Genomic DNA, 21,850 nt, shown 5'->3' with positions numbered 1-21,850 from the left:
CAATTGGATCATCACATCCTCCGGGATCCTTAGATAACAAAGACCATTTTTAGGTGAAACCAATGATAATAATAATAATATAACCACCACCAACAACAACAACATCAGAATTAACGTTTGTGATACAAACTTTTGAGAGTCAGTCAGTAGCAGTAGCAGCAGCAGCAGCTAAATAAACGATTTATTTATTCCAGAGAAGCCAGCGGAAATTCCAATTTGGGGGGCATATCCGAATGCTTTGCTCACGATCAAGCCGCTTTCACGAGAACAAAGAGTGGCTTACCGCCTAACCTCTGATATCCCTGGACCAACCCAATTATAAAAATAAAAATACTAGAATTTTTGAAGAAGAAAATATAACCCTGGCAAAAAACTAGTTTTCTAATATTCTGGGAAACACACACTATTATTAGGTTTTTCTTTATTCCCTGCAAATTGACAATTAAATGTGTTTCATCCTTCCTCACATGCATTACTACTAATACTCTATTACTTGTTTCTTCCTAAAAGTCAAAGATAACAACAAACAAACCTGAAGCTCCGGCAATTCGATGACACAAGCACATTCAACCACCTCAGCTCCAACACGTTCTGCAAAAAAGAATCACAATGTATTGATTGCCATCATATATATAGTCTACATGGAATGGAATGGAATGGAATGGAATGGAATGGAATGGGGTATTTTCACATACATCAGTATCGGATCCATCCAAGTATTATTAACATACACCTGAAGAATAAACACAATTTTATGTATGTTCAATGTGGCTGATATATTATTATATTTATCCAGATCCATCAACCCCCAAAAACAAATGGATCAGACGTTGATCTGCGTCAGATCAACAACCCTAGATGACATGACCACCTCCTTAATAACTACTTTTAACCTCACCTGGTCAGACCCATCCTAGATTGAACAATATTCATTTTAATTTGTTTTTTAATTAAAATATATTAGAAATTATAACGATCAACCTATTCTATCTAAATATTTTGCTCTAATTATCAAAAGAGCCAAACCATCTCTTAGCTACCAAATTTTTAACATTTAGACATGTATTGCATCCATCATATGCTGTACTAAAGAAAGGACCATCGCAGCATGAAGCTATCCTTTGGTATAATTTCAATTCCAAGCACCCCACTTAGGGTAAAAAAAACAGTGGATCCTTCCTCACTACCAATGTCAATAACAGAAAAATATAAAAGAAAGCAAAGGAAAATGGAGAGTAGATGCAAGAGATCAAACGACTGATTAAAAAAAAGACTGATGTAGCAGTATGTAATAAGTGTGGCAACCTTGTGAACTTTCCTAAACTACCCTCTTCAAAGATTTCAGATTTATGTTTATTTTTCTAGACTAAAAGACTGCATAATAAATTAGAACTGGAATAAATATTGATTTGCTTGAAGAAACCTTCACATTCAAAATTACTAAAATAAGATATAAAAATGCTAGAAATGTTAGAAGGTTACTAATTTACCGAAAAAGCAGCCTCATGTACCGAGCTATTGTCCATAAAAGCAGACTGGCAGACCATATATTCACATTCTTGCCTCTTCTACAATATAATAGAGGTGGATATCTTGGCCTAAACTTATTGAGCCAACCGAACATGTCATGTACCAAAGGGAAAATCTATTTTCTTTTCCAAATAAAATAAAAAACCAAATATAGCTCACACATATACACACACACATGTGTTTGTGTGTGTGTATATATATATATATATATATATATATATATATATATATATATATATATATATATACACACACACACACACACACACATACATGCATACATATCAGGTCCAACTCAAACAACTTGATCCACATCAGGGTTGGGTCCGTTTGGACACACTGGATACATTTACTACCCATCTGAACCTGATCTGCCGTAACATAATTCATACCCAACTTAAGCATATAGAGATGATGTTTCCATGATTTGAACACTTGACCCATAGAGCAACCTTAGCACCAATGCTTGAATCCAGATAACTACACTATCCTTGAAAAAAAAATTAAAAGCTAGACTAACGCTATATTTCGTTAATGAACACCATATGATTGAAACATGGATGGCATTGCTTAAAGTAGATCTTAAGTGCAAAGCCAAAGACTGTTTTTATAAATTACAAATATTAATATAACAAATGAAACTGTACTTCCGAATTTAAAATTATTGACTTAGATATCGTCAAAACTAGGAAGCAACACACTGTGGCAGGCTTGACCCAATAACATATTTGAAATATTTGGTTGACATGATGACATCTTACATGGAAAACAAAACAATTTCAAAATATTCACACACACAGATGACATGTCTTAAACTGTAAAAGAACAATCATTAGCCCATAACAGAACTAGCTCATATTCAAAAAACTAAAGACATCTTTAAACATCATGTGTTAACATGCTCCCAAGGTGATTGTTCTTTGATGTCTCTACCATCATCAATATATTTCTCTAAATATGATTGTCTAGAAGAGTCGAACATATATATCTACAAACCGACATTAACAACTTCAGCCATCATAGGAGGTTAAAACCTTCTCGCAGGTAATTGTTCTTCAACATGCTCATCCATCATTATCAGTTAACTTCTCTAGTTATGATCATATAGGAAAAAAATTAGTGACATCTGATGTAACCGTGACTCAGCATGCCTAGCATGGGTGGATGTAACAATGACTTATGGCAGAAAAACCAACCAATTCAACTTACCAAGGAGCCTGATAGCAGCAGCTAATGTCCCTCCTGTTGCAATTAAATCATCAATGACAAGGGCTCGATCTCCTGGCTGTACAGCTCCTACATGCATCTCCATTATGTCTGTACCATATTCTAGGGAATACTCCTCGGAAATAACTTCTCCTGATAGCCAGCATAAATTATCAGCTATTATGTACAACACACATCTAACAAGAAAATGATGGGAAGAGAAAAAAAAACATACCAGGTAGCTTCTTTGGCTTTCTCATAGGAACGAACTTACATCCGATGGCTAATGCAATGGGAGGGCCAAATATGAATCCTCTTGCTTCAATTCCTGTGTATATCACATACACCAAGCTGAGGAATGACAGTTTATCACAAGCATCTTATAGGATATAACCAAATGTGATGCATAACAGTCGATATATTTAACATCTTATTATGTATTTCCATTTCAAGATAGGGTTCTTGATACATACAGATAGCATACTATACAATAACTGACCAAAGAAGATTCAAAATCTGACTTGACTCTACTATCGGAAACAAAGAAAAGAAAGTGAAAGTTTCTCGTATTAAATATTGTCATTAGCTGTTTTCATTGATTTCTCTCATAACCACGTCATTCACAGTCTCAAGAAGATGAGACAGCAATAGTCATAATAACCATATAAAACAGCATCAAAGAAGTAACCTGCACATTGTACAGATGAATGTCAGATTTCCTAGGTTTGTAATCATTGTAAACGCAATGGTGTGCCTTTAGAGAGTGGTTCTTGACATTTCCTAGTGTTGGAATCAATAGATTACCCCAAATCCTTCTTAATGCATAATAAATCTTCAGGATGTAAACAAGAACAATAAACTAGGAAACATATATTCAAGCATCCAGAGCAGCAAATATTTTGTCAGTAATTTCTTTCATTGATTTCTCTCGTATCCAAACCATTCATAATAAAAAAGACGCGAGAGCAAACAAACGAATAAAGAAAATAACGCTTAATATCCAAAATATTCAACAGCGCATACCATCTAAAGCAGAACCAAAGAAGCAATCTACACACCATACAGAAGAACGTCAGATTTCGTAAGTTTGTGCTTTTCCAATCTTGGTAAACCCTAATGGTGTGCCTTTAGAATGTGGTTCTTGGCCTTTTAATGGTGATGGAATTCACAGATTAATCGAAATCACTCTTAGTTCAAACGAAAATTTCTAGGATGTAAACAAGAACAACAACACAAGAAGCATAAATTCACTTTTCACACACTCAAAACAGAACACGTGCAGCAAACGCCATTGACATAAAACTAAAACAAAACCTCACTGATTGGAAATTTGGCAAAGGCAATTACCTGCGACAACCGTGATCCTTTTGTCTCTGTACCTCTCGACGAACATATCGATCGTGTGCCTAAACGCCTCGTGATCGAGCAGCAGGGTCGTGATATCCTGGAACATGATACCTGCAACGAATCCAACCCATCAAGAACGGCAAAACCCCCGATCCGGAACAAGAAGTCTCAAGAAACTCCCTCCAGTGCTGGGGTTTTCAAGATCGGTGGTCTACCGGGCTTGGGGAAGTCGGGGATGACGCGTATGGTGGACGCGATCCGCGGCAAGCGGGGGTCCTCGCCGCCTTCGGAGGCCATGGCTCTGACGGCGGTGGAGGCGGAACGGAGGAGGAGGAGGCGGCGGCGGAACTTGGGGAGGCGGAGACGGTAGAGGTGGGAGGGTGGGGTTCGAGGAGGCAGCGGCGACGGCGACGGAAGCCGAAGGGAGCGAGCAAGGGGGGCCGAAGTAGAGGACGAGAGAGGAAACATCTCCGTGAGTCTTAAGAAGACAACGATCAGTTCGATACGCTCGTCCCAACGTGGGTGCGAGCGGGCACTTGACGTTCCACCAACCAAGGAAAGTGGGTCCCGCATGCGCTGTCATACCAGACCGTCCATCTTTGCTACGGACGGTTAGGATCCGCGACGTGTGGTCCGTATCTCAGCCGGACCGTTCGGATCGATACTTGCGAACTCTACCTGTGTTGCTATTGGAGACGAAATGTAGGGTCGACCTGGGTCCCATACTTGCTGCCTCTGATGGCAAGTGAGATGGGCGCGCTGGTCAATCTGCCGATGCAACGAACCCTTACGTGTTTAAGACTCAACCTATTGATGTGATGTGATTTAAACTATTCTTCTAAAGAGAGGGGCCTTTTTTGGTGGAATAAATTTAATATCTGAAAAGCATTATTTTCCAGATTTCCGATAAGCGAGGCTTTGTCATATTATACTCGCATCCCCAATTGCTTTGCTTTGCTTTGCTTTGCTTTGCGGGATTGAAAGATGGAGAGGGAAGTTGACTTACGTTGACCTTTCCATGGGATTTCCCCTTTGCAGAATTAGACTTTTGAGTGACTGACGAATCCAACCCACACAATCTTTTCTCCATTTGCGTGTAAGAAAAGGAAAAGCCGCCCGCCGCCTCCGCCTCCGCCTACGACGTCGTTAAACAAACGAGGAACACATGACGAAGCTCGTCACTTGCAGACAACCTTATGCGCACTTCCTCCGCCCACCCACGCGGCCATTAGACAAAAGTAGCAGGCCATGGCCGACTCGTTTTCTTCTAGACTCTCTCTCTCTCAGCTCCTTCCCGGAAACTAGGTCACTCCTTCCCACCACCTCGTTCGTTTAGTTTGACTGTTGACCCAATGTTCGCCTCCCCACCACCGCCACCACCTTGTAATTTTTCTCTCTGGAAGTCGACGCCACCCGTGTTTGTGATGATAGCTCACCAATCAATGCATGCATGTCCTACCAAGTCAAGCTCCAAACATAAGCTTAATTATGGTGTGGCAGATGAGACAGTTCAAAGTAAGCAGCTGAAAAAGTCCAAGTCTACTACTTCCACTCACTCTCCCTCTCTCTTTCTATATATGTATGGCACAGCCGCCCTTCACGCCCAACTCTGCATTCTAGCATTCTTCATATAGATCTTGATTCTGCTCGGAACTACTCGATGGCGGTCCAGACGCTGGAGACGACAGTATCTACTGCGATCCCACTGCTGAGCGACGAGACGAGCGACGAGGAGTTGCCGCACATCGTGGGGTGGGCGAAGCGGAAGCGGTCCAAGCGCTTCTTCGACCATCCGCCGACGGAGGAAGAGTATTTGGCGCTCTGCCTCGTCATGCTCGCTCGTGGAGGAGGGTCCGGTACTCATCGCCTGCCGGCGTTGGCCTCCGACTCGGCACCGCCGGCGAAGCTCGAGCACAGGTGTTCCGTCTGCGGGAAGGCATTCGGGTCGTACCAAGCCCTGGGCGGGCACAAGTCCAGCCACCGGAAGCCCAGCAGCGGCGTCGAGGAAGCTTCGGCCTCGGGCTCTTCCACGGCTAGCGCGGCCTTCGTCGGTGCCAGGGTGCACCGGTGTTCGGTGTGCCTGAAGACGTTTCCCTCGGGGCAAGCGCTGGGGGGGCACAAGAGGTGCCACTACGACGGGAGCCTCGCCAGCGGCGCCGCGGCGGCGATGACGTCGTCGGAGGGGGCGAGCTCGAACCACCGGGCGTTCGATCTGAACGTGCCAGCGTCGCCGGACTCGGAATTCGACAACGTCAAGCGTTGGTTGGCGACGATGAAGCAGGAGGAGGAGGAGGAGGTGCAGAGCCCACTGGCTTTCAAGAAGCCGAGACTTGTCATCCCGGCATAAGCGAGTCAACTCCACTGCGTTAATTCTTTGGTTCTTATAGACATCACTCATCCGTCGTTTGTACAGAGAATGGCTCGCTCGTTCTTTGTAGCTGAAGTCTATTCTTTGCCTAACGTAACACCCAAGGCTATATATTGATTTGAGATGGAGGAAAGCTCGCCGGTTATGGATATATTACTCATCCGGTTGTATTTTTCTATCATCAAAATAGTGGATTTAGTCGGCAGGAAAGCTTTTATACTTAAATAGAGATAATATTCTTAGTTAAATCAAAAAAGTAATCAAATTATTATTTATAATCTCTAGTGAAGTCTTCTTAACTCTTCCTTTTATCCCTCCTCCTATCAGTAGGAACGACGACGACGACGACGACGATGAGTTGGAAGAGTGTTGATTGCAAGTCTTACTATTCGTACTGTGCACACTGCGATGATCAACACAGGCCGTCCTTGTCCGGCCCGTTAAATCGAACCCATTAGCTTCTCGGTTAGGGTTCCTTGGAATCACAACAAAAGATAGAATCGTTTGTATAAGCCCTCGATAGCTTTCCATCCTCGAGCAAAGCGAAAGGGAGGACGAATCCACCGTATGGCGTGCAAAGTCGACGATGGTTTATGGGCCGGCAAACAGTAACCACATGCCGGTGGGACTGCTTTGGATTAAAAGATCCTCTTAGCACATGATGTTAGCTAACTAAATCCCCCACACGCCATCATGACTCACTCGGGACTCGAAACTGATGGATGTAGACGACGACGACTCCTCCCTCTGCCAGATCTCTGGTCCATGGCATCCTATGCTGATGTTTGACTCAGCCGATCTCGGCTCGGCTGTCGTTTACTCTAAGATTAATCTTTCAAGTACAGATGATCATATATTTAGTTTAATCCTATGTTCTCTCTCATCGTACGGTTGCAATTTGATTGACTCCCAGGAGGTTGATGAGGGCGAGAAACATCGAAGATGGTGTTTCCAAGTGCATGCATCAGCTGATGCATTTTTTTGCTTGTCTGAGGTGGAAGACTTGGCAGCTAAAAAGCATTGCACTCGGCCACCTTCCTTTAAGGTGCCGTGCCGTGCCGTGTCTTCTTTCTCGGTCACGGTCGTCACGCCCAGACAACGCTCGCGAACCTAAACACCCAAATCTGTGTAGGAGAAGGGATGTTTGGCTAAGTCAAATGTCGCTTCCGTCCAAAATGACTACCGCCCATCCATCCACAGAGAATCCATCCATGCACGAGGCCGAACGCCTCCTGTCTCTGAGCCTGAGCATCTCGGCCTCCGGTGCTTTTGTTTGGATTTTGTTCCAAATGTCCCCATGATCTCGTCCCCCACTCCCAATAGTTCGCCACGATGCATGCTCGCTTCACACCGCTAATCGGACCACAACTACACGGGAGGATAAGAGGAGCAGTGGATGCTTCGTCGGTAAGCGCATCACCAAGCATTGAAAAGATTCACATCCAGAAGCAGTGTTCCAAGGCTCCATGTAGCTCTCACCGCTCCGAACAAGGAGAAGGAGCCAAGCCTGTATATGCATGCGGGTGACCTGTGGGGTTGGGACAAGGGAAGGTGGTGGGGGGTGGTGGGGACATTGGATGCTTAGGTGAGGTGAGGGATAGGTCCGAAGGGGAGGGATAAAGGGCAACAGGGATGGGCTCGGAGTAGGACAGTCCAGGGTGTAGAGCACTGCCGTGTGATGCACTGCGCTCGGCGCCTTTGAACTATTCTTCGGCTTAGGATAAGAGCATCAAAGGTACAAAATCTGCTAACGATGATTCGACTTAGGGTCACTGTATTCTTTCCCTTTGGACAGCCATGCATGTTCTCTCGACGGAGATCTCGATGAGCGCAGCGGATGCATCTCCTCTCGTGTCCGCATGCCTTTTGACTGGGATCTCACACTTATATGTTTAGTAGGTGACCGGTCCAAGGAAGAGACGGGTGCGACTTAATCGCTTGAGCTCTTGCCCGCTCACATTCTGAGACCACACATGATGCTTTCGGAGCGAGAGCTCAATCATTCTGCAATCTGGAACGCTATGCGTTGTGTTCGTGTTCTGTGCGGATTGCGCATAAAGCGTTTGCGGTAATTAATGGCGTGCTCGCAACATGTCGAACAGATTCCCGATCGCCCGATGCGGTGTCAGCAGCGGATGCAAAGCGTCGCGGCGTGCCGGAGAAAGTGGCGAACATGGGGTGAGATAGTGCTGGGGGACCGTAGCAAGAAGAAGAAGAAGAAGAGCTCTCGAGCAGTAGCGGGAAGAGTTGTTGTTATTAGTATCGATATCGGCGGACGGAGGCAGCAAAAGATGGTAGTGTTTGTTCGGTGAGGTTTGCTCAATTTGAGTGCCAACTTTAGAGGGACTTCTTTTCAGAGTCCCATGTGAACAGCACCATGGATTTTGACATGGAATGTGATGTTTTCTTCATGTTTACTCTTCATGTTCTCTCTCTCTCTCTCTCTGTCTATGCTTGTTATTATCTTCCACATTGAAAGGGCAGGATAAAGAAGGATGGATCACTTGGGTGGACCAAATCCATCACAATAATGAGAGTACCCCCCAAGCCATGCCGGTACAGTAGGAAAGTCTCCAGCAAAAGTATTGATTGTTCGAGGCACTTTTCCTTGATGGAGAGAATGATTGAAGTCGCCCGAGTTGAAGGTTTTGAGGTTTCTCTTTTTATTATATCGCTATCCATTTCTCTTTTTATTGCAACTATATCTGAAACTTAGATTATTATTATTATTATTATTATTATTATTATTATTTCATCCTAAAAAAAGATTGAATTTTTATTTTATTATCGAAGATATATAATTTTCATTCATCTTGAGAATATTGTTTTTCTGATATCATCTATCTCGATGTGATTTCAAATATAGGAGCTATCTTCCTCACCAAAGATCTAATGGCCAAAAGAGAAAAAAAGGAGTCGGGGAAGTTGACGTTTGACTTGAGCATGCAAGCAAACTCCCAAAGTGATGATGATGTGATGAAAGGAAAAGAAAGAAAACCAACTTTAGAATGGGGAAAGAAGAATGTCGAGACGGTGAATGATGTGAAGATAAATTATACATTTAAATTTTAAGCAGTAATATGTTATCTTACTGCGGTAAATAAATAAATATAAATATATATATATATATATATATGTTGCGGGGACACAAACGTCAATCCGGTGATTAAGCTCTTAAAAGAAGACAGCAGGGGGACTGCGCAAAGCTCATATCCTAAAGCCATGGGCTGGTGGTAGGGGGAGGGAGGGAGGGAAGGGAGGAGCAACGGGTGCAACCTGCGGTGGCTTCGGAGGAGCAGTAGAGGACAGAGAAGCTTCGGCGCGTATCAGCCAGGAAAGAGGTAGCCTTCTACGGTTCGGCCTCTGTCTACTTCCCCTGACATCCTCTCATCCTGGTCGCTGCGTGTAGGTGGCGGTGGCTTTGCCTTTCTCACGTTGGCCTCTTCTCTCTCTCTCTCTCTCTCTCTCTCTTCTCTTCTCTTCTCTTTGGAGGGTGGGGTGGGGTGGGGTGGGGTGGCGTGGAACCGAGGAGGTGACCGACCGACAGGGGATGTAACGTAGCTTGACAGATGGCCACGATGAGGACGATGTGCTTGCTGCTGCTGCAGTTATCACGATAGGACACCTGCGAAGCGGTAAGATTCTTACCTTTTGGGAGTGACTGACTGCTCGATCCTCTACTTTCTCATTTCTCCCCTACTCTCCATATTATCAGCTCGGTTTATTTCGTCAGCTTCCTTTCTCCTCCTCCTCCTCTTTCTCTGAGCTAAATTTTGTCCCCAAGCCTTTTCGAGATCTGACAAATTAGCATGTCCGACGATTGGTCGAGTCTTTTGATCTCTTCTTTGGTTGGTTGATAAGGTTGTAGTTCAGCTTGCTGTTCTCTGGCTTTGTTGTTCTTTCTGGGCCTTCGTTTCACTGGTGCAGGGTGGCATATGGGTTCTCCTCCCAACTTGATGAGATTCGATTCAGCAGCTGTTGTGATGGTCTCCCTACACGCCCTTCTCCCATGCTGGAGAAAGATGCTCATTGTCTGTGGATTTACCGCATCCCTGCCCCTCATGCCTAGATGCTGTCTTCTCCTTGCAGGCAATATTGACAACTTGGGACGCAGAGCTGGAGGGGAATGTGCATTCCCAGCTGAGACTCTTCATCGCACCACCAGATCTCAGAGCAGAAGAGGGGGAAGAGGAGAAGGCAAAAAGGGAAGTTAGCAACGAAGGAGGTTGACGGAGAGTAAATTAATATTAACGAGTGGTCAGCGTGTGCTTGCTATCCGTGAGTTGTTTACGGACTCAGAGAGCCTCCTCGTCCTCGTGCCGCGCGCGGTGCTCCACCCAGTCACCTCCGGACTCCGTGGGCGCCTGCCGCTGCCCGGGGAAACAACGCTGCCTCTGCGTCCGACCGCATCTTACGGTGGCCTGCTTGCTCTACCGGAACGAGAACCCGTCACGGTGTGGGTAGATCTTAAAGACCCAGCGGCTCTTGTTTTGGAAGGAACAGTTGCCACGAGAGAGAAAGAGAGAGAGACAGACAGTAGACCATATCCTTCATCTCTAGCTCGTACTCCGGATTAGGTCTTGTTGCTGTAAGGGAGCACCACCATTCACATGGTGGGTTTTGTTTAGTGCGGTTGTTGATGATTGCCGGGCATGTGGGGCGACTGTTTCGCTGTGGTTATCATGAGCTGAGGGTGGGATAAAAGGTCTTCAGCTTCTTGGAGTGTAGCAGCAAAGACTTCCTTTTTCTTCTTCTTCTTCTTCTTCTTCTTCTTCCTCCGCCTCTTTACTTTGGCAAGATGAAGTATATGAAGCTTGGATCGAAGCCCGATGCCTTCCAGTCCGATGGAAACAATATCAGGTAAAAAAACAGCCCTTGAAACCTAATTATTCACTCATAAGCTACTAAAATAGGCTTCCATCAGCAGCAGAAAAGAATTAGCAATGCTCCAAGCCAACTCGGCTTTCCATAGATCTTAGCAAGAAACTGCTGCATATTAATATTGCTCCTCAGAGTGCATGCCGATCCATGATGTGCTTTCGTAGCTTTGGAACCTCAGTGTCAGTGGTGTTTGGTGATTCGTTTCTCCTTGTGTCTTGTATTGCATTCACAATCTTAGATGTGGAGTATGTATGATATGTGTTGGCTCACTCGTATGAGTCCATATATCTATCCACCGGTCGCAATATAAAATGATCCTATGTCTCGAAAAGCATTCTATGAAACTACGGTAGCATATCTGAGTCCATAGTTGTGGTTGTGGTTCATTTAGATTTCCTGAGGCTCCATCTTTTGCCAGAAACCTAATCTTGAAATCTCTTTACAGATTCGTGGCGACGGAGCTGGCGACCGATATCGTTGTTAATGTGGGAGACGTGAAGTTTCATCTGCATAAGGTAGTGTTAGCCTGAACTCGGTATCATCTTGCTTGCAGAAAGAAAGATCGATTCCGATGAATCGATAGTCTGCTGTCATATGCTTTAAGATCGCATTTACCATAATCTTCACTGTCGATCATCATAAGCGAACACCATATTATATCCATCATGCGAGGATCTGGTGACTTGTACTTGCTTGTGTATCGTGATGCTCACACAACTATCACGCGCAGTTCCCTCTTCTATCCAAAAGCCCGCGACTGCAGAAGCTGGTGGCGGCCACGGAAGAGGAGGAGGACGAGGAGATCGACATTCCCGACATCCCCGGTGGCCCTGCCGCCTTCGAAATCTGTGCTAAGTTTTGCTACGGCATGATCGTCACCCTCAACGCGTACAACGCGGTGGCAGCTCGGTGCGCGGCAGAGTACCTGGAGATGCACGAGGCGGTGGAGAAAGGGAATCTCATCTACAAGATCGAGGTGTTCTTGAGCTCCAGCATCCTACGCGCGTGGAAGGACTCCATCATAGTTCTGCACACCACCAGGTCCCTGCTTCCCTGGGCGGAGGACTTGAAGCTGGTCGTCCGCTGCACCGACTCGATCGCCTCCAAGGCCTCCGTCGACCCCTCCGAGGTCGACTGGTCCTACACCTACAACAGGAAGAAACTTCCATCCGAAAACGGCCTCGACCCACATTGGAATGGCGTCAGGAAGCAGCAGTCGGTGCCCAAGGATTGGTGGGTGGAGGACCTCTGCGATCTCGAGATGGATTCGTACAAGCGGGTGTTAATCGCCATCAGGACGAAGGGGAAGATCGCTGACGATGTGGTCGGGGAAGCTCTGAAGGCCTACGCATACAGGAGGCTTCCGGGTTTCGCCAAAGGCTCGGTGACCTGCGGAAGCGATCCCATGAGGTCTCGGACGATACTGGAGACCATCGTTTGGTTATTACCCACGGAACCGGGTTCCGTTTCGTGCAGCTTCCTGCTGAAGTTGTTGAGGTCCGCAAGCGGACTGGAATGCGGAGAGACTTGCAAGAAAGAGTTGATCAGGCGAGCGGGACGCCAGTTACAGGAAGCTGCTGCGTCCGACCTGCTGCTGCCTTCCGCGACAGGGGAGACCGTGTACGACGTCGACTTGGTTGCAAGCGTCGTGGAGGAGTTCGTGACGCAGGACGACGGCACTGCTCGAACCAGTCCCGAGGCCTCCGAGGAGGTCGTGGAGGTGAGGAGCCCGGTGTTCGTTTCTCCAAGCTCGAAAGCTGCCGTTGCGAATCTGGTGTATGAGTACCTTGCCGAAGTCGCGAAAGACCCCGATCTACCTCTTCCCAAGTTTGTGGAACTGGCTGAAATGGTGTCGGCTGCCTCGACGCCGGTGCACGACGGGCTTTACCGTGCCATCGATGTGTACCTCAAGGTAAAATCACTGGACGCCGTGCGCTTCTTTGATCGCAGCTCAGAATCGATCCTTATCTGTTGCCCTCATGGTGTGTGCAGGAGCACCCGGGGCTAAGCAAGAGCGAAAAGAGGAGAATCTGCAGCATGATGGACTGCAGAAAGCTGTCGACGGATGCCTGCGTACACGCGGTGCAGAACGAGCGGCTCCCGCTCAGGGTCGTGGTCCAGATCCTCTTCTTCGTGCAGTTGAGATCTGCTGCGGCTCCCGCTGCCGGCGGCGTATCCCAACTCCCCGGAAACGTGAAGGCGCTGCTCCGCGAAAATGGCGGTTCGTACGGCAGCTCAAGATCGGCCGTCACGACCAACACGGAGGACGACTGGGACGGCGTCCCGACGGCGGGCGGGGACCTCAACTCTCTCAAGTCCGCCGGTCCGGTGGGTAGAGGTGGGGGGAGTCAGAGGAGCAGCGGCGGCAGTGATGTCAGCAAGCACGGCGACGAGAAGGGCAACGGCAAGGTGAAGGGAATTCTGCTGCCGAAGAGGATACTGAGCAAGCTGTGGTCGGGCAAAGGGCAGGGCGGCGAGAACAGCAGCTCGGACATGTCGGAGAGCCCCGGCTCCGTCGCTCAGGAGGAGGCCAAGTCCACGCATTCGAGGAACACCAGGCATTCGGTTTCGTAGGGAAAGAGAGAGCGCAAGTACACACAATACTTGTTACACATCATACTAGACGATCTTGAGGTAGTGCCATTAATTAAGCGCCGTTGCCAGATGACCGAAATCTAGAGAGAGAAAGGATTCGGACGTCCGGTGGGATGGCTACGAAGCAGATCTTCTTGATAGGTTGTTCTGAATCGATGATGACCACCGGTTCTTGTGCATGTACCACACGAGGGGTCGCCTGGTTCCAGCAGAGTCTACTTGGGATCAGAATCGGAAGCCAAGGATGAGTAACAACGAGTGTTGGAAAGAAGAAGAAGAAGAGCTAAAACTTAAAATGATGTATTAGTTATGAACCAGTTTGATCTTTTCATGATTTCTGTCTTGGTTTATGTTGTGGATCAGACTAGGAAAAATCTATGATTATTAGAGAATTCGTGTTGTTCCAACTGAGCCAGAAAGCAACATTTGTTCTGTTCCAGCTGTAGTTGGCCGTCACCTTGACTCGATCTTAACGTAGACTTCCACCACGGTGGAATGTGCAAATGTGGGTCCGAATGATAGGTAAAACGGAGGCAAAGGGTGCAAAGCAGGCAGCGCATGAAGCCCCGGCAAGGAGAACTCAGTGACCCGACCCTGTCTGCCAACAAAATCCAGGAGGGGAATGACATGGAACGCTCTGAACGGTGTGTTACGATACACTCGTGGATCAGATACTTAGTTGGCCGTCCAATCCATGGCCGTGCATTATATATAATATGGAACGGTTCCTAAGGCCAGCAGAAATCACCGACAAGTGGCGCGCATATCGAATAGGGTCACATTAGCAATGGCATCGAAAGCAAAGACGACCGGCAGAGAGAGAGAGAGAGAGAGGAGGGAGCGGTCCAAAGCCTCTCTCGTGTAACGTAGTTACCAAAAGCCGACGACAACGTTTCCTCCGCCGCATCTGCTCCTGCTCCTGCTCCTGCTCCTGCTCCCGCTCCCCCATTTGGCTTTCACGCGTTCCACGTCTCCCACCGTCGATATCGCCTCTCACGACAGAAACACGACACGACAAAAAAGCGTTGCGCGTGACACCAACGAAGGCTATCACTGCATTTTACGATGACGGAAACAGCCACCTTGTGCAGCGTCAACGTTGTCCTTGTGCTTTCGATAAGACACAGGGAAGAAGAAGACGACGAGCCGGTGAAGCGTGACCGTCCGATTCAGAATTCCCTGGGGTCCACGAAGATGGAGGGTGGGGAAAGCGCCTTGGTCCAGTCGCCGAGCGACCCGTCGCTGTACTCCTCCGCCAGGCGCTTCACGCACCACACGTCCTCCGCGCAAGAGAGGCGGCCCCAGTGGGGGATCCCCTCCCGGAGCGGCTCGCACGCCGCCACCTCCGCCGCCACCACCCGGCAGCCCGGGTCCGCCCGCGCCATGTTGTGCACATGCCCGCACAAAGCCCGCACGTGCGCCGCTGCCGCGGGGCCCTCCCCGCCCACCCCGTAGAGCAGGTACAGCCCGAACGGCCGGAACAGGTCCGGCACCGACGGGATGCGCAGCCACGGCAGCGCCCGGTCCACCGCCCGGCTCGCCCGCGCCAGCCCCCGCCGCCACCGCCCTGCCCCCCGCACCTCGAGCCGGAACACCTCCTTTGAGTTCCACACGCTGGCCACCGCCCACGAGGCGGGCGGGTCGGCCAGGAACGCGCCGGCCCCCTCCCACCGGGCCGCGGCGGAGCAGCCCGCGGGGACGGCGAGGAAGCTGCCGAGGGAGAGCGGGTTGGCCAGGACGGCGTCGATGTCGCGGGGGAAGAACTCGGTGGCGGCGAAGCGGCGGCGGTATAGGGCCTCGGCATCGGCGGGCGTGAGGCGGAGGATGGCGACGCGTGGGGGGAGGGGAAGGCGGTGGGCGAACACGGGGTGCACCAGAATGGCCGGGTTGCGGAACTTGGAGTAACCGCACCGCCCGGTGAAGAGGCGGAAAGACGCCTCGTTGTCCTTCTCCGTCGCCATGTACGCGTACTCCGCCCCCTTCTCCTTGAACCACTCCTCCATCCTCCGCACCAACTTCAGCGCGATCCCCCTTCGCCTGAGGAGGCCGCTCGATTAGATCGATACTAAGACGGTGATTAGAGCGACGGGGGGAGATGAACGGGTGGTGAGACTCACCGGTGAGCGGGGGAGACGCGGAGGCCGAGGAGGTAGGCCACCTTGGCATAGATGGGGACGGCGGGGGCGGTGTGGTGCTTCGCGGGGGAGGGTAATAACAAGGGGCTGCCGCAGGCCACGGTCTTGATGCACCCGCGTACGAGCCCAACGATCGCCCTCTCCGGCCCGCTAACCAGCTCTGCCACCTATATTAACATCATGATCGTGGTTATTCGCGTACAAACACTTACCGAAGAGAACGACGATCGCGATAACAAGTCCAAAGTACGTTAACGCAGAAACGGGGAGATGATCGGAAAGAATGAGAGGGAAAAAAAGGAGGAATACGGACCAGCATGAGGAAGGGAGGGGAGTGGCGGACACGGCAGAGGGGATCGCCGAGGAGGTCGGTGAAGAGGGACATGGCACCGCCGCTGTGCCCCACCTCACACATCCGCTCCACCGCCTCCGCACCCACTCGGTCCCGCTCCGCGTCGTACTCCCTGATCGCCACGACCGCCATGGACTCCACCATCCTTCTCTTACGTAACACCGGCCGGTCGCTATTGGCAGCCAATAAAGGTGGCGAAAGTGAGGGATGATTCAGGTGTGTCTCCCTCTGTCCTCTCACTAGGCTCGATCACTTGGTGCGTAGCACAACAAACAGAAACGCGCCGCTGCAGCTTCTGTCTTCAGATATGTATGTATCTGCTCTTTCCCTAGTAGGGGAAGTCGGTGATACCAGTGGAACTTCTTTCTTTCTTCAAAGGCAAGTAGTGGTTGGCATGAAATGAAGGGGAGCGATGGAGGTGGGCTATTTATACCCCTTCCCTTTCCCTGGTGGGAGGAAAGAACAGAGATGGGAAGGATAAGAGATGGGGTTCGGTCAGTGCAGTAGTTGAGATGAGGTGTGGAGGTGGGGTGACTCTCTTCCTCCCTCCTTTTATACACAGCAGCAGCTGATCGGTCACAGAGAGAGAACAGAAGAGACCGGAGAGAGAGAGAGGAAGAGAGAGAGAGAGAGAGAGAGCGGTGTGCGTCTATAGCTGTAAAAGAAGTGCAGGAGGTGGGGTTGGGCTTCCAGATGGAAATGGCGGCTGTGGCTGCGCGGTCCCTCAGCTCACTTCCTCCGCCGCAGCTATTCCGTTGCAATGTCCATAATAACATACGTTATCATACCATATCATGCATGCGTATATGTTGACGTATGATGATATGATCGGATGTGTATATATACACATAATGGAGATACGTGGAGGGAAGCTGGCGTGGCGCGAATGGCGCCACAGATCACGTAATCGAGATGCGAGGTTCGCCGTAATCGAGCCACGTGGACGGTAAGCGGCGGGTAACGGCGCATCATCATTATGGGGTGGGCGTCTCACGCACCACCCAATTAATGACGGTGGGGGTGGGTGCACCGCCCGATCAACGTCCTACGTGATTATGATGACGGCGAGAAGTGGGCGGACGCGTACCTCGTGGCTCGGGCGTACCGCCGTGGCCCAGCTCGCCTGTTTCGACAGACTCGCGATGGCGTACCGCCATTGGGTCCCACGTCTTTCCCACCAATAAAAAGATGACGTTCTCGGGTCGGTGCCTCCGCCGTTACTGCAGTTGTTTTCATCGGACGTCGGATGAATGGTCGAGGACGGGTTCGAAGTTAAGTATGGACGGTTCGAAGTTAAGAGGATGACAATGATTAGACAACGATCAGGTGATGACGACGACGACGATGATCTCGTCACCGTTTGATAGGAGATCAACGGTTCGATCTTGATTCATCTTCTTTATTTCGTTCGGATGAGGTTTGTTTAGTTGACGGACCAACTATGAAGACGTGATGAAATCAATATATATATATATATATATATATATATATATACGATTTTTTTTTTAATCTTTGTTGATGCTAAGCAACTTGCTTATGATTGACATTAAAAAGGTACAAAGATTTAGTGAGACAAGTAAATCTCACCTTCCGATCGCCATGATCCGTTTGTCTACGACTCATTGTACATGCTACTGTACCAGCATACTTGCATCCACCAACAATAGATTCTCTACGTGATGCATAACGAACCTATGAATGCGGTCGATCCAATCATGGATGCCAGCTTCCACATAATTTTTGGTGGCAATTAATTACACGGTATTCGTGGCAAGCCGGTACGATGGCGTGCGTGGAGATTCGCGAAAGAACCGATGGGGTCGATGAATCCAACACGAGCTTGTCGAGCCATCGCGGAGCAAATGGGTGACCGGAATCGTAGGATATCGGCAAATGGCATTAACCTTGGCCATGCGAGCTTCGGACGAGATGCTGCTGTTCTCGGAGCAGGCGTCAAGATGCTTCCTGTTGCCATTAATTTGTCCATTGCTGTCTTGGTTTCTCCCAGGAAAGGGATGAAGCCAAGACCCAATCCAGCTCCGGTGTCGCCCGGTGGCAGATGGGACCATCTCGTTGCAGCAGCACGCAGTAAGTGTTTCCTGACGGCGAGTACGCACTAATATCATACGAGATGCCTTGGAGAGGAAGGAAACTTAAACCCTGTGCTGCACATGCAAGCGCAAGGCCGTGTCGCAGTACGAATCCGCGACAAGTAGACAGCGGCCTCGATACGATCGGCGAGCGAGTCGGGCTTCGGAGATGGCCAGTTTTCGCGTGCCGTATGGCTAATCCCCATCTGGCTGTCCCCTGATTGGAGTCCTGAGACGTATAATATGAAGCGTTCGACGATGGGGCGGCAGACATGGCAGCTCGAGCCAGCAGAGTTGCGGTAAGTCTGGAATGGTCGGGTTCATTAGCACTTGGGATGAGGTCAATGCAAACAGGTTGACTCCACCAAACACAGCCTTTGACAAAGTGTGGTGGTGGCGTGGCTCGAGGAATTATTACTGCCCTTTGTTTACTACTCGGAAGACGCGTCGCTCGCTCACTCTCTTTCTCGATCTTCTCTATTTGGTTCACGTACAGCAGTGGATATGGATGCTAACGTTCACACCAGAAAAAGAAGAAGAAGAAGAAGTGGTGACTCTAAATTTTATGGGTTTTGACAATTTTATTTTCTTCTTGTTCTTGATCTTTTTGATGTTTTGTAAGATGATTATGATGGCTCACCATATAATTAATACCTTTCCTACAGCAATCATATAGCTTGTCCAAAGAGTCCATGATAGCCACTTGTCAGTTAGATAGTCTCCATTACATAAAAAAGCATATAATGCAGTTGCTTTGGCACCAGTTGGTGTGGTGTTCATGTTGTGGAAGAGTAAGTACCTAATTAGATAGCTCTTGTCACCATTTGCATTACAGCCAAGCAAATGATGTTACTTGCCACTTGCCTAGTGCTCCATCACATCTTCTGCAACTAAGTATCCCCCAAACCATGCCACCACCATCACATCTCAAGTCACACTCCCTAGGCTGCATCCAATCTGTGCTGCTCTTCGGATCCTATCCATTTCCTTTCCGATAAGCGTCCGATCTGATGTGACTCTATTTCAATATCACGATATGATTTTTTTTTTTTTTTTTTTGCATCGGCATCATATCCGTAATAAAGTCTGTCTTCATCCTTGGGTATCTACAGTTCCTCGTTGCTGTTTCGAGATGAGCATTGTTGTTTTGATAGTACTAAGAGATGAGCATCATATCTTAGTGTCTGCCACTGTTCTTTAACCGAGACATCTCTTTGATGGATGATGATGTAACTCGACCGCAATCATTCTTCTTGTTGGGATGATGATGAATATAATGGCCCTTAAACAATCTTTATCTTTGTCTAAGAGATTACTGGAAGGAGATATGGGAGTCCCCATCATCCTCCTCCTCCTCCTCTATCAACATTCAAGAGATATGTCAGACTCTCCTTTCGCCGAGGTAGTGATTCATATCATGGTTGTCAGGCAAATGCATTTGCTCTGAAACTTTTGTGTCATCACCAGCAATTATCATGCCATCCCATTAATTATTGGAGGTCAGGCAAATACATCTCCTCGTTACTACTGTAAACTGATTTCGTCAGACAGTGAAGACCGGTGCGAGAACGGAGTGTTGTTGGCAGTCTGCCAGAAAGATGTTCTGCGGCAGTGCAAAGCCAGGGGCTTCCGGCAACCTATCTTCCACCATGACCGACCACCATCAATTATGGGGAGAGAAGAACCACACTGCCTCCTCTCTTTCTTCCTATTTCTCGATGTTGGTTTTGGCCAAGGCGAGGAAACCGTGGCAAGCTCCATAATGGGAGAGATGCGTCAGAGTGAGCCAGCTGCGTACATTTAGATAAGCAAGAGAGGACCATCCATCCTCATGGGGATCAAAGATCATGCCATCGAATGCCAAGAACATTCCATGTAATTCGCTGGCCATCATCCATCCCTCCGAAGGACACTGACGCAACCACCGGAGGGGGGGGGGGGGACCTGGTGGTGGTGTGAAGCTTGAAGCTTGGGATGACATGTGTGCAGTGGCCTTGACAGCTCGGGGACGGCAAAGACTTGTCCTGGAGTAGATCATGGCCATCTCTATCTTTGACTCTTTGGGCACAGGGAGTGCAGTAGGGTGGGTTGTTCATTGGACGCTCGGTGGGTTTCTCCTGATCTCTTGCATGGTGACGAGACTCGACACCACAAACGAAGCTGCAATCGATTAGGAAGGAACCACCATCATCCTACGTCCTTCTTTCGAGTATGAGAGACAACATCAGCATCATCTCTACCATCGACGAGGAATAGGAGTTTTGGGCCTTCACAGTTTCAAGTAGCATTAAAATTCTCGGGTGGTGTGCAAAGAACAGCACGCTAACTAATCTAAACTCGGTTCTAATTCGAATCCTACCAATTAATTGACGTTCGAGTTTAAATCCGATTTCGTATATATATATATATATATATACAAACTCATCCCAAATCCAATTCAAATCTATCTAATATTGGTTCTTATATGGTCACGTAACCATTTGTTTTCCTCATGCAAATGTGACGAAGATCCCATATAACATTTCTTTCGTCTTAATTTCTTACTACATCATGATTTGCGAACTGTGATCTCATGGTATGCAAGCGTAGTAGCGAGAGGCTGCTGTGTTCATCCTCATCATTTCTTACTCTATGACGACGACGATTAGTATATCACTACAATCGGAGTCCCGGAGATTGTGCCTCCGTAGAATGTCAAATGGCCAGAGAGGGAGAGAGCGGCAGCACAAGAAAACGAATTAGAGGTTGCGACGGAGGTTACAAGGAGACCAATGGAAGAGGGAGGTCCTCCGCCGCCGCTGGATGGCCGGCGTCTGCCGTCGGATCTCCGTGTCAGTACTCTTGCGCAGCATCTCCCACAGCACATGGACGTCCTCGTACTCGCACGTCCTTACCTCCTCCCTCAGCTTCCTTAGCCCTGCCAACAGAAGCAAAATTACATCGCCGTCCCAACTCAACGTAACGAGACCTTCGCGGACGACACCGGACCGAGATCTCACCGCTCCTTCGGATGCCGAGCCGGGCGGCGACGCCGACCTGAACTCGCCGCATGGGAAGCAGCACCACTTGCTCCCACCAGTACTCCATCGATCTCAATCGCCGATCGAACGCACGCTTCTCTCCCCCTCCCCCTCCCCCTCCCTCCGATTTATGATGCGAGAGAAAGAGACGGTCGCTGTCTCCGACGCTTGTTGCCGACTCTTGTGCTTCTCCGCCCTCCGCGAACGTTTGTCGTCACTCGTCGGTGGTATCGCTCTTCGTGGTTGTAGTCTCGTGCGATGGACCCACGGCAGCGACCTAACGTTAGACGCTGCCGCGTGCCCACGTGCGCGTGCGCTCGCCAAGT

The 21,850-nt window shown here is 48.7% G+C and overlaps 4 protein-coding genes and 1 long non-coding RNA gene across 7 annotated transcripts; 2 read left to right on the top strand and 3 right to left on the bottom strand.

Annotated features, from left to right (window-relative positions):
* Positions 1–46: 46 nt before the first annotated feature.
* On the bottom strand, positions 47–4,671 carry LOC135638241 (adenine phosphoribosyltransferase 1-like). Its single transcript, XM_065151276.1, has 6 exons — positions 4,299–4,671; positions 4,084–4,194; positions 2,972–3,064; positions 2,740–2,889; positions 533–591; positions 47–302 (listed from the first exon to the last, which is right to left on the bottom strand). The coding sequence occupies exons 1-6, from the start codon at positions 4,654–4,656 to the stop codon at positions 249–251; spliced, it is 825 nt and encodes a 274-aa protein (XP_065007348.1). The 5' UTR covers positions 4,657–4,671; the 3' UTR covers positions 47–248.
* A 1,000-nt stretch (positions 4,672–5,671) lies between these two features.
* Positions 5,672–6,689, top strand: LOC103983595 (zinc finger protein 1). The gene has a single exon (XM_009400834.3). It carries the CDS (start codon positions 5,744–5,746, stop codon positions 6,428–6,430), a length of 687 nt encoding a protein of 228 aa, XP_009399109.2. The 5' UTR covers positions 5,672–5,743; the 3' UTR covers positions 6,431–6,689.
* A 2,973-nt stretch (positions 6,690–9,662) lies between these two features.
* Positions 9,663–14,319, top strand: LOC103983596 (BTB/POZ domain-containing protein NPY3). Of its 3 annotated transcripts, XM_065151360.1 has the most exons (6): positions 9,663–9,792; positions 9,861–10,086; positions 10,541–11,311; positions 11,778–11,847; positions 12,063–13,244; positions 13,325–14,319. In XM_065151360.1, the coding sequence occupies exons 3-6, from the start codon at positions 11,250–11,252 to the stop codon at positions 13,904–13,906; spliced, it is 1,896 nt and encodes a 631-aa protein (XP_065007432.1). In that variant the 5' UTR covers positions 9,663–9,792; positions 9,861–10,086; positions 10,541–11,249; the 3' UTR covers positions 13,907–14,319. The 3 variants fall into 3 exon arrangements, with proteins under 3 accessions (XP_065007432.1, XP_009399111.2, XP_065007433.1); XM_009400836.3 differs by lacking the exon at positions 9,861–10,086 and having other exon boundaries at positions 9,678–9,792; XM_065151361.1 differs by lacking the exons at positions 9,663–9,792; positions 9,861–10,086 and adding an exon at positions 10,155–10,312.
* Positions 14,320–14,691: 372 nt separating this feature from the next.
* LOC135638293 (probable N-acetyltransferase HLS1) lies at positions 14,692–17,139 on the bottom strand. Its single transcript, XM_065151362.1, has 3 exons — positions 16,376–17,139; positions 16,045–16,229; positions 14,692–15,964 (listed from the first exon to the last, which is right to left on the bottom strand). The coding sequence occupies exons 1-3, from the start codon at positions 16,556–16,558 to the stop codon at positions 15,097–15,099; spliced, it is 1,236 nt and encodes a 411-aa protein (XP_065007434.1). The 5' UTR covers positions 16,559–17,139; the 3' UTR covers positions 14,692–15,096.
* A 3,865-nt stretch (positions 17,140–21,004) lies between these two features.
* On the bottom strand, positions 21,005–21,731 carry LOC135638294 (uncharacterized). The gene is made up of 2 exons (XR_010496576.1): positions 21,504–21,731; positions 21,005–21,421 (listed from the first exon to the last, which is right to left on the bottom strand). It is a non-coding gene; the product is annotated as an uncharacterized LOC135638294 (long non-coding RNA).
* Between the last annotated feature and the right edge of the window lie 119 nt (positions 21,732–21,850).

Source organism: Musa acuminata, chromosome BXJ3-5 (assembly GCF_036884655.1).
Source record: "Musa acuminata AAA Group cultivar baxijiao chromosome BXJ3-5, Cavendish_Baxijiao_AAA, whole genome shotgun sequence".
Lineage (NCBI taxonomy): Eukaryota > Viridiplantae > Streptophyta > Magnoliopsida > Zingiberales > Musaceae > Musa > Musa acuminata.
The sequence above is the reverse complement of the archived record's forward strand: the minus strand, read 5'-3'. Positions and strand labels throughout refer to the sequence as shown.

Excerpts from the sequence above, each read along its gene's own strand:
- LOC135638241 (XM_065151276.1), bottom strand. The coding sequence starts at position 4,656 with ATGCGGGACCCACTTTCCTTGGTTGGTGGAACGTCAAGTGCCCGCTCG. Across the intron at positions 4,195-4,298 it reads CCCCGACTTCCCCAAGCCCG|GTATCATGTTCCAGGATATC; the intron begins GTAGACCACCGA and ends GATTCGTTGCAG. Across the intron at positions 2,890-2,971 it reads AAAGCCAAAGAAGCTACCTG|GAGAAGTTATTTCCGAGGAG; the intron begins GTATGTTTTTTT and ends GCTGGCTATCAG.
- LOC103983595 (XM_009400834.3), top strand. The coding sequence starts at position 5,744 with ATGGCGGTCCAGACGCTGGAGACGACAGTATCTACTGCGATCCCACTG.
- LOC103983596 (XM_065151360.1), top strand. The coding sequence starts at position 11,250 with ATGAAGTATATGAAGCTTGGATCGAAGCCCGATGCCTTCCAGTCCGAT. Across the intron at positions 11,312-11,777 it reads TCCGATGGAAACAATATCAG|ATTCGTGGCGACGGAGCTGG; the intron begins GTAAAAAAACAG and ends ATCTCTTTACAG. Across the intron at positions 11,848-12,062 it reads TGAAGTTTCATCTGCATAAG|TTCCCTCTTCTATCCAAAAG; the intron begins GTAGTGTTAGCC and ends TATCACGCGCAG.
- LOC135638293 (XM_065151362.1), bottom strand. The coding sequence starts at position 16,558 with ATGGTGGAGTCCATGGCGGTCGTGGCGATCAGGGAGTACGACGCGGAG. Across the intron at positions 16,230-16,375 it reads CCCCTCCCTTCCTCATGCTG|GTGGCAGAGCTGGTTAGCGG; the intron begins GTCCGTATTCCT and ends ATGTTAATATAG. Across the intron at positions 15,965-16,044 it reads CGCGTCTCCCCCGCTCACCG|GCGAAGGGGGATCGCGCTGA; the intron begins GTGAGTCTCACC and ends CGGCCTCCTCAG.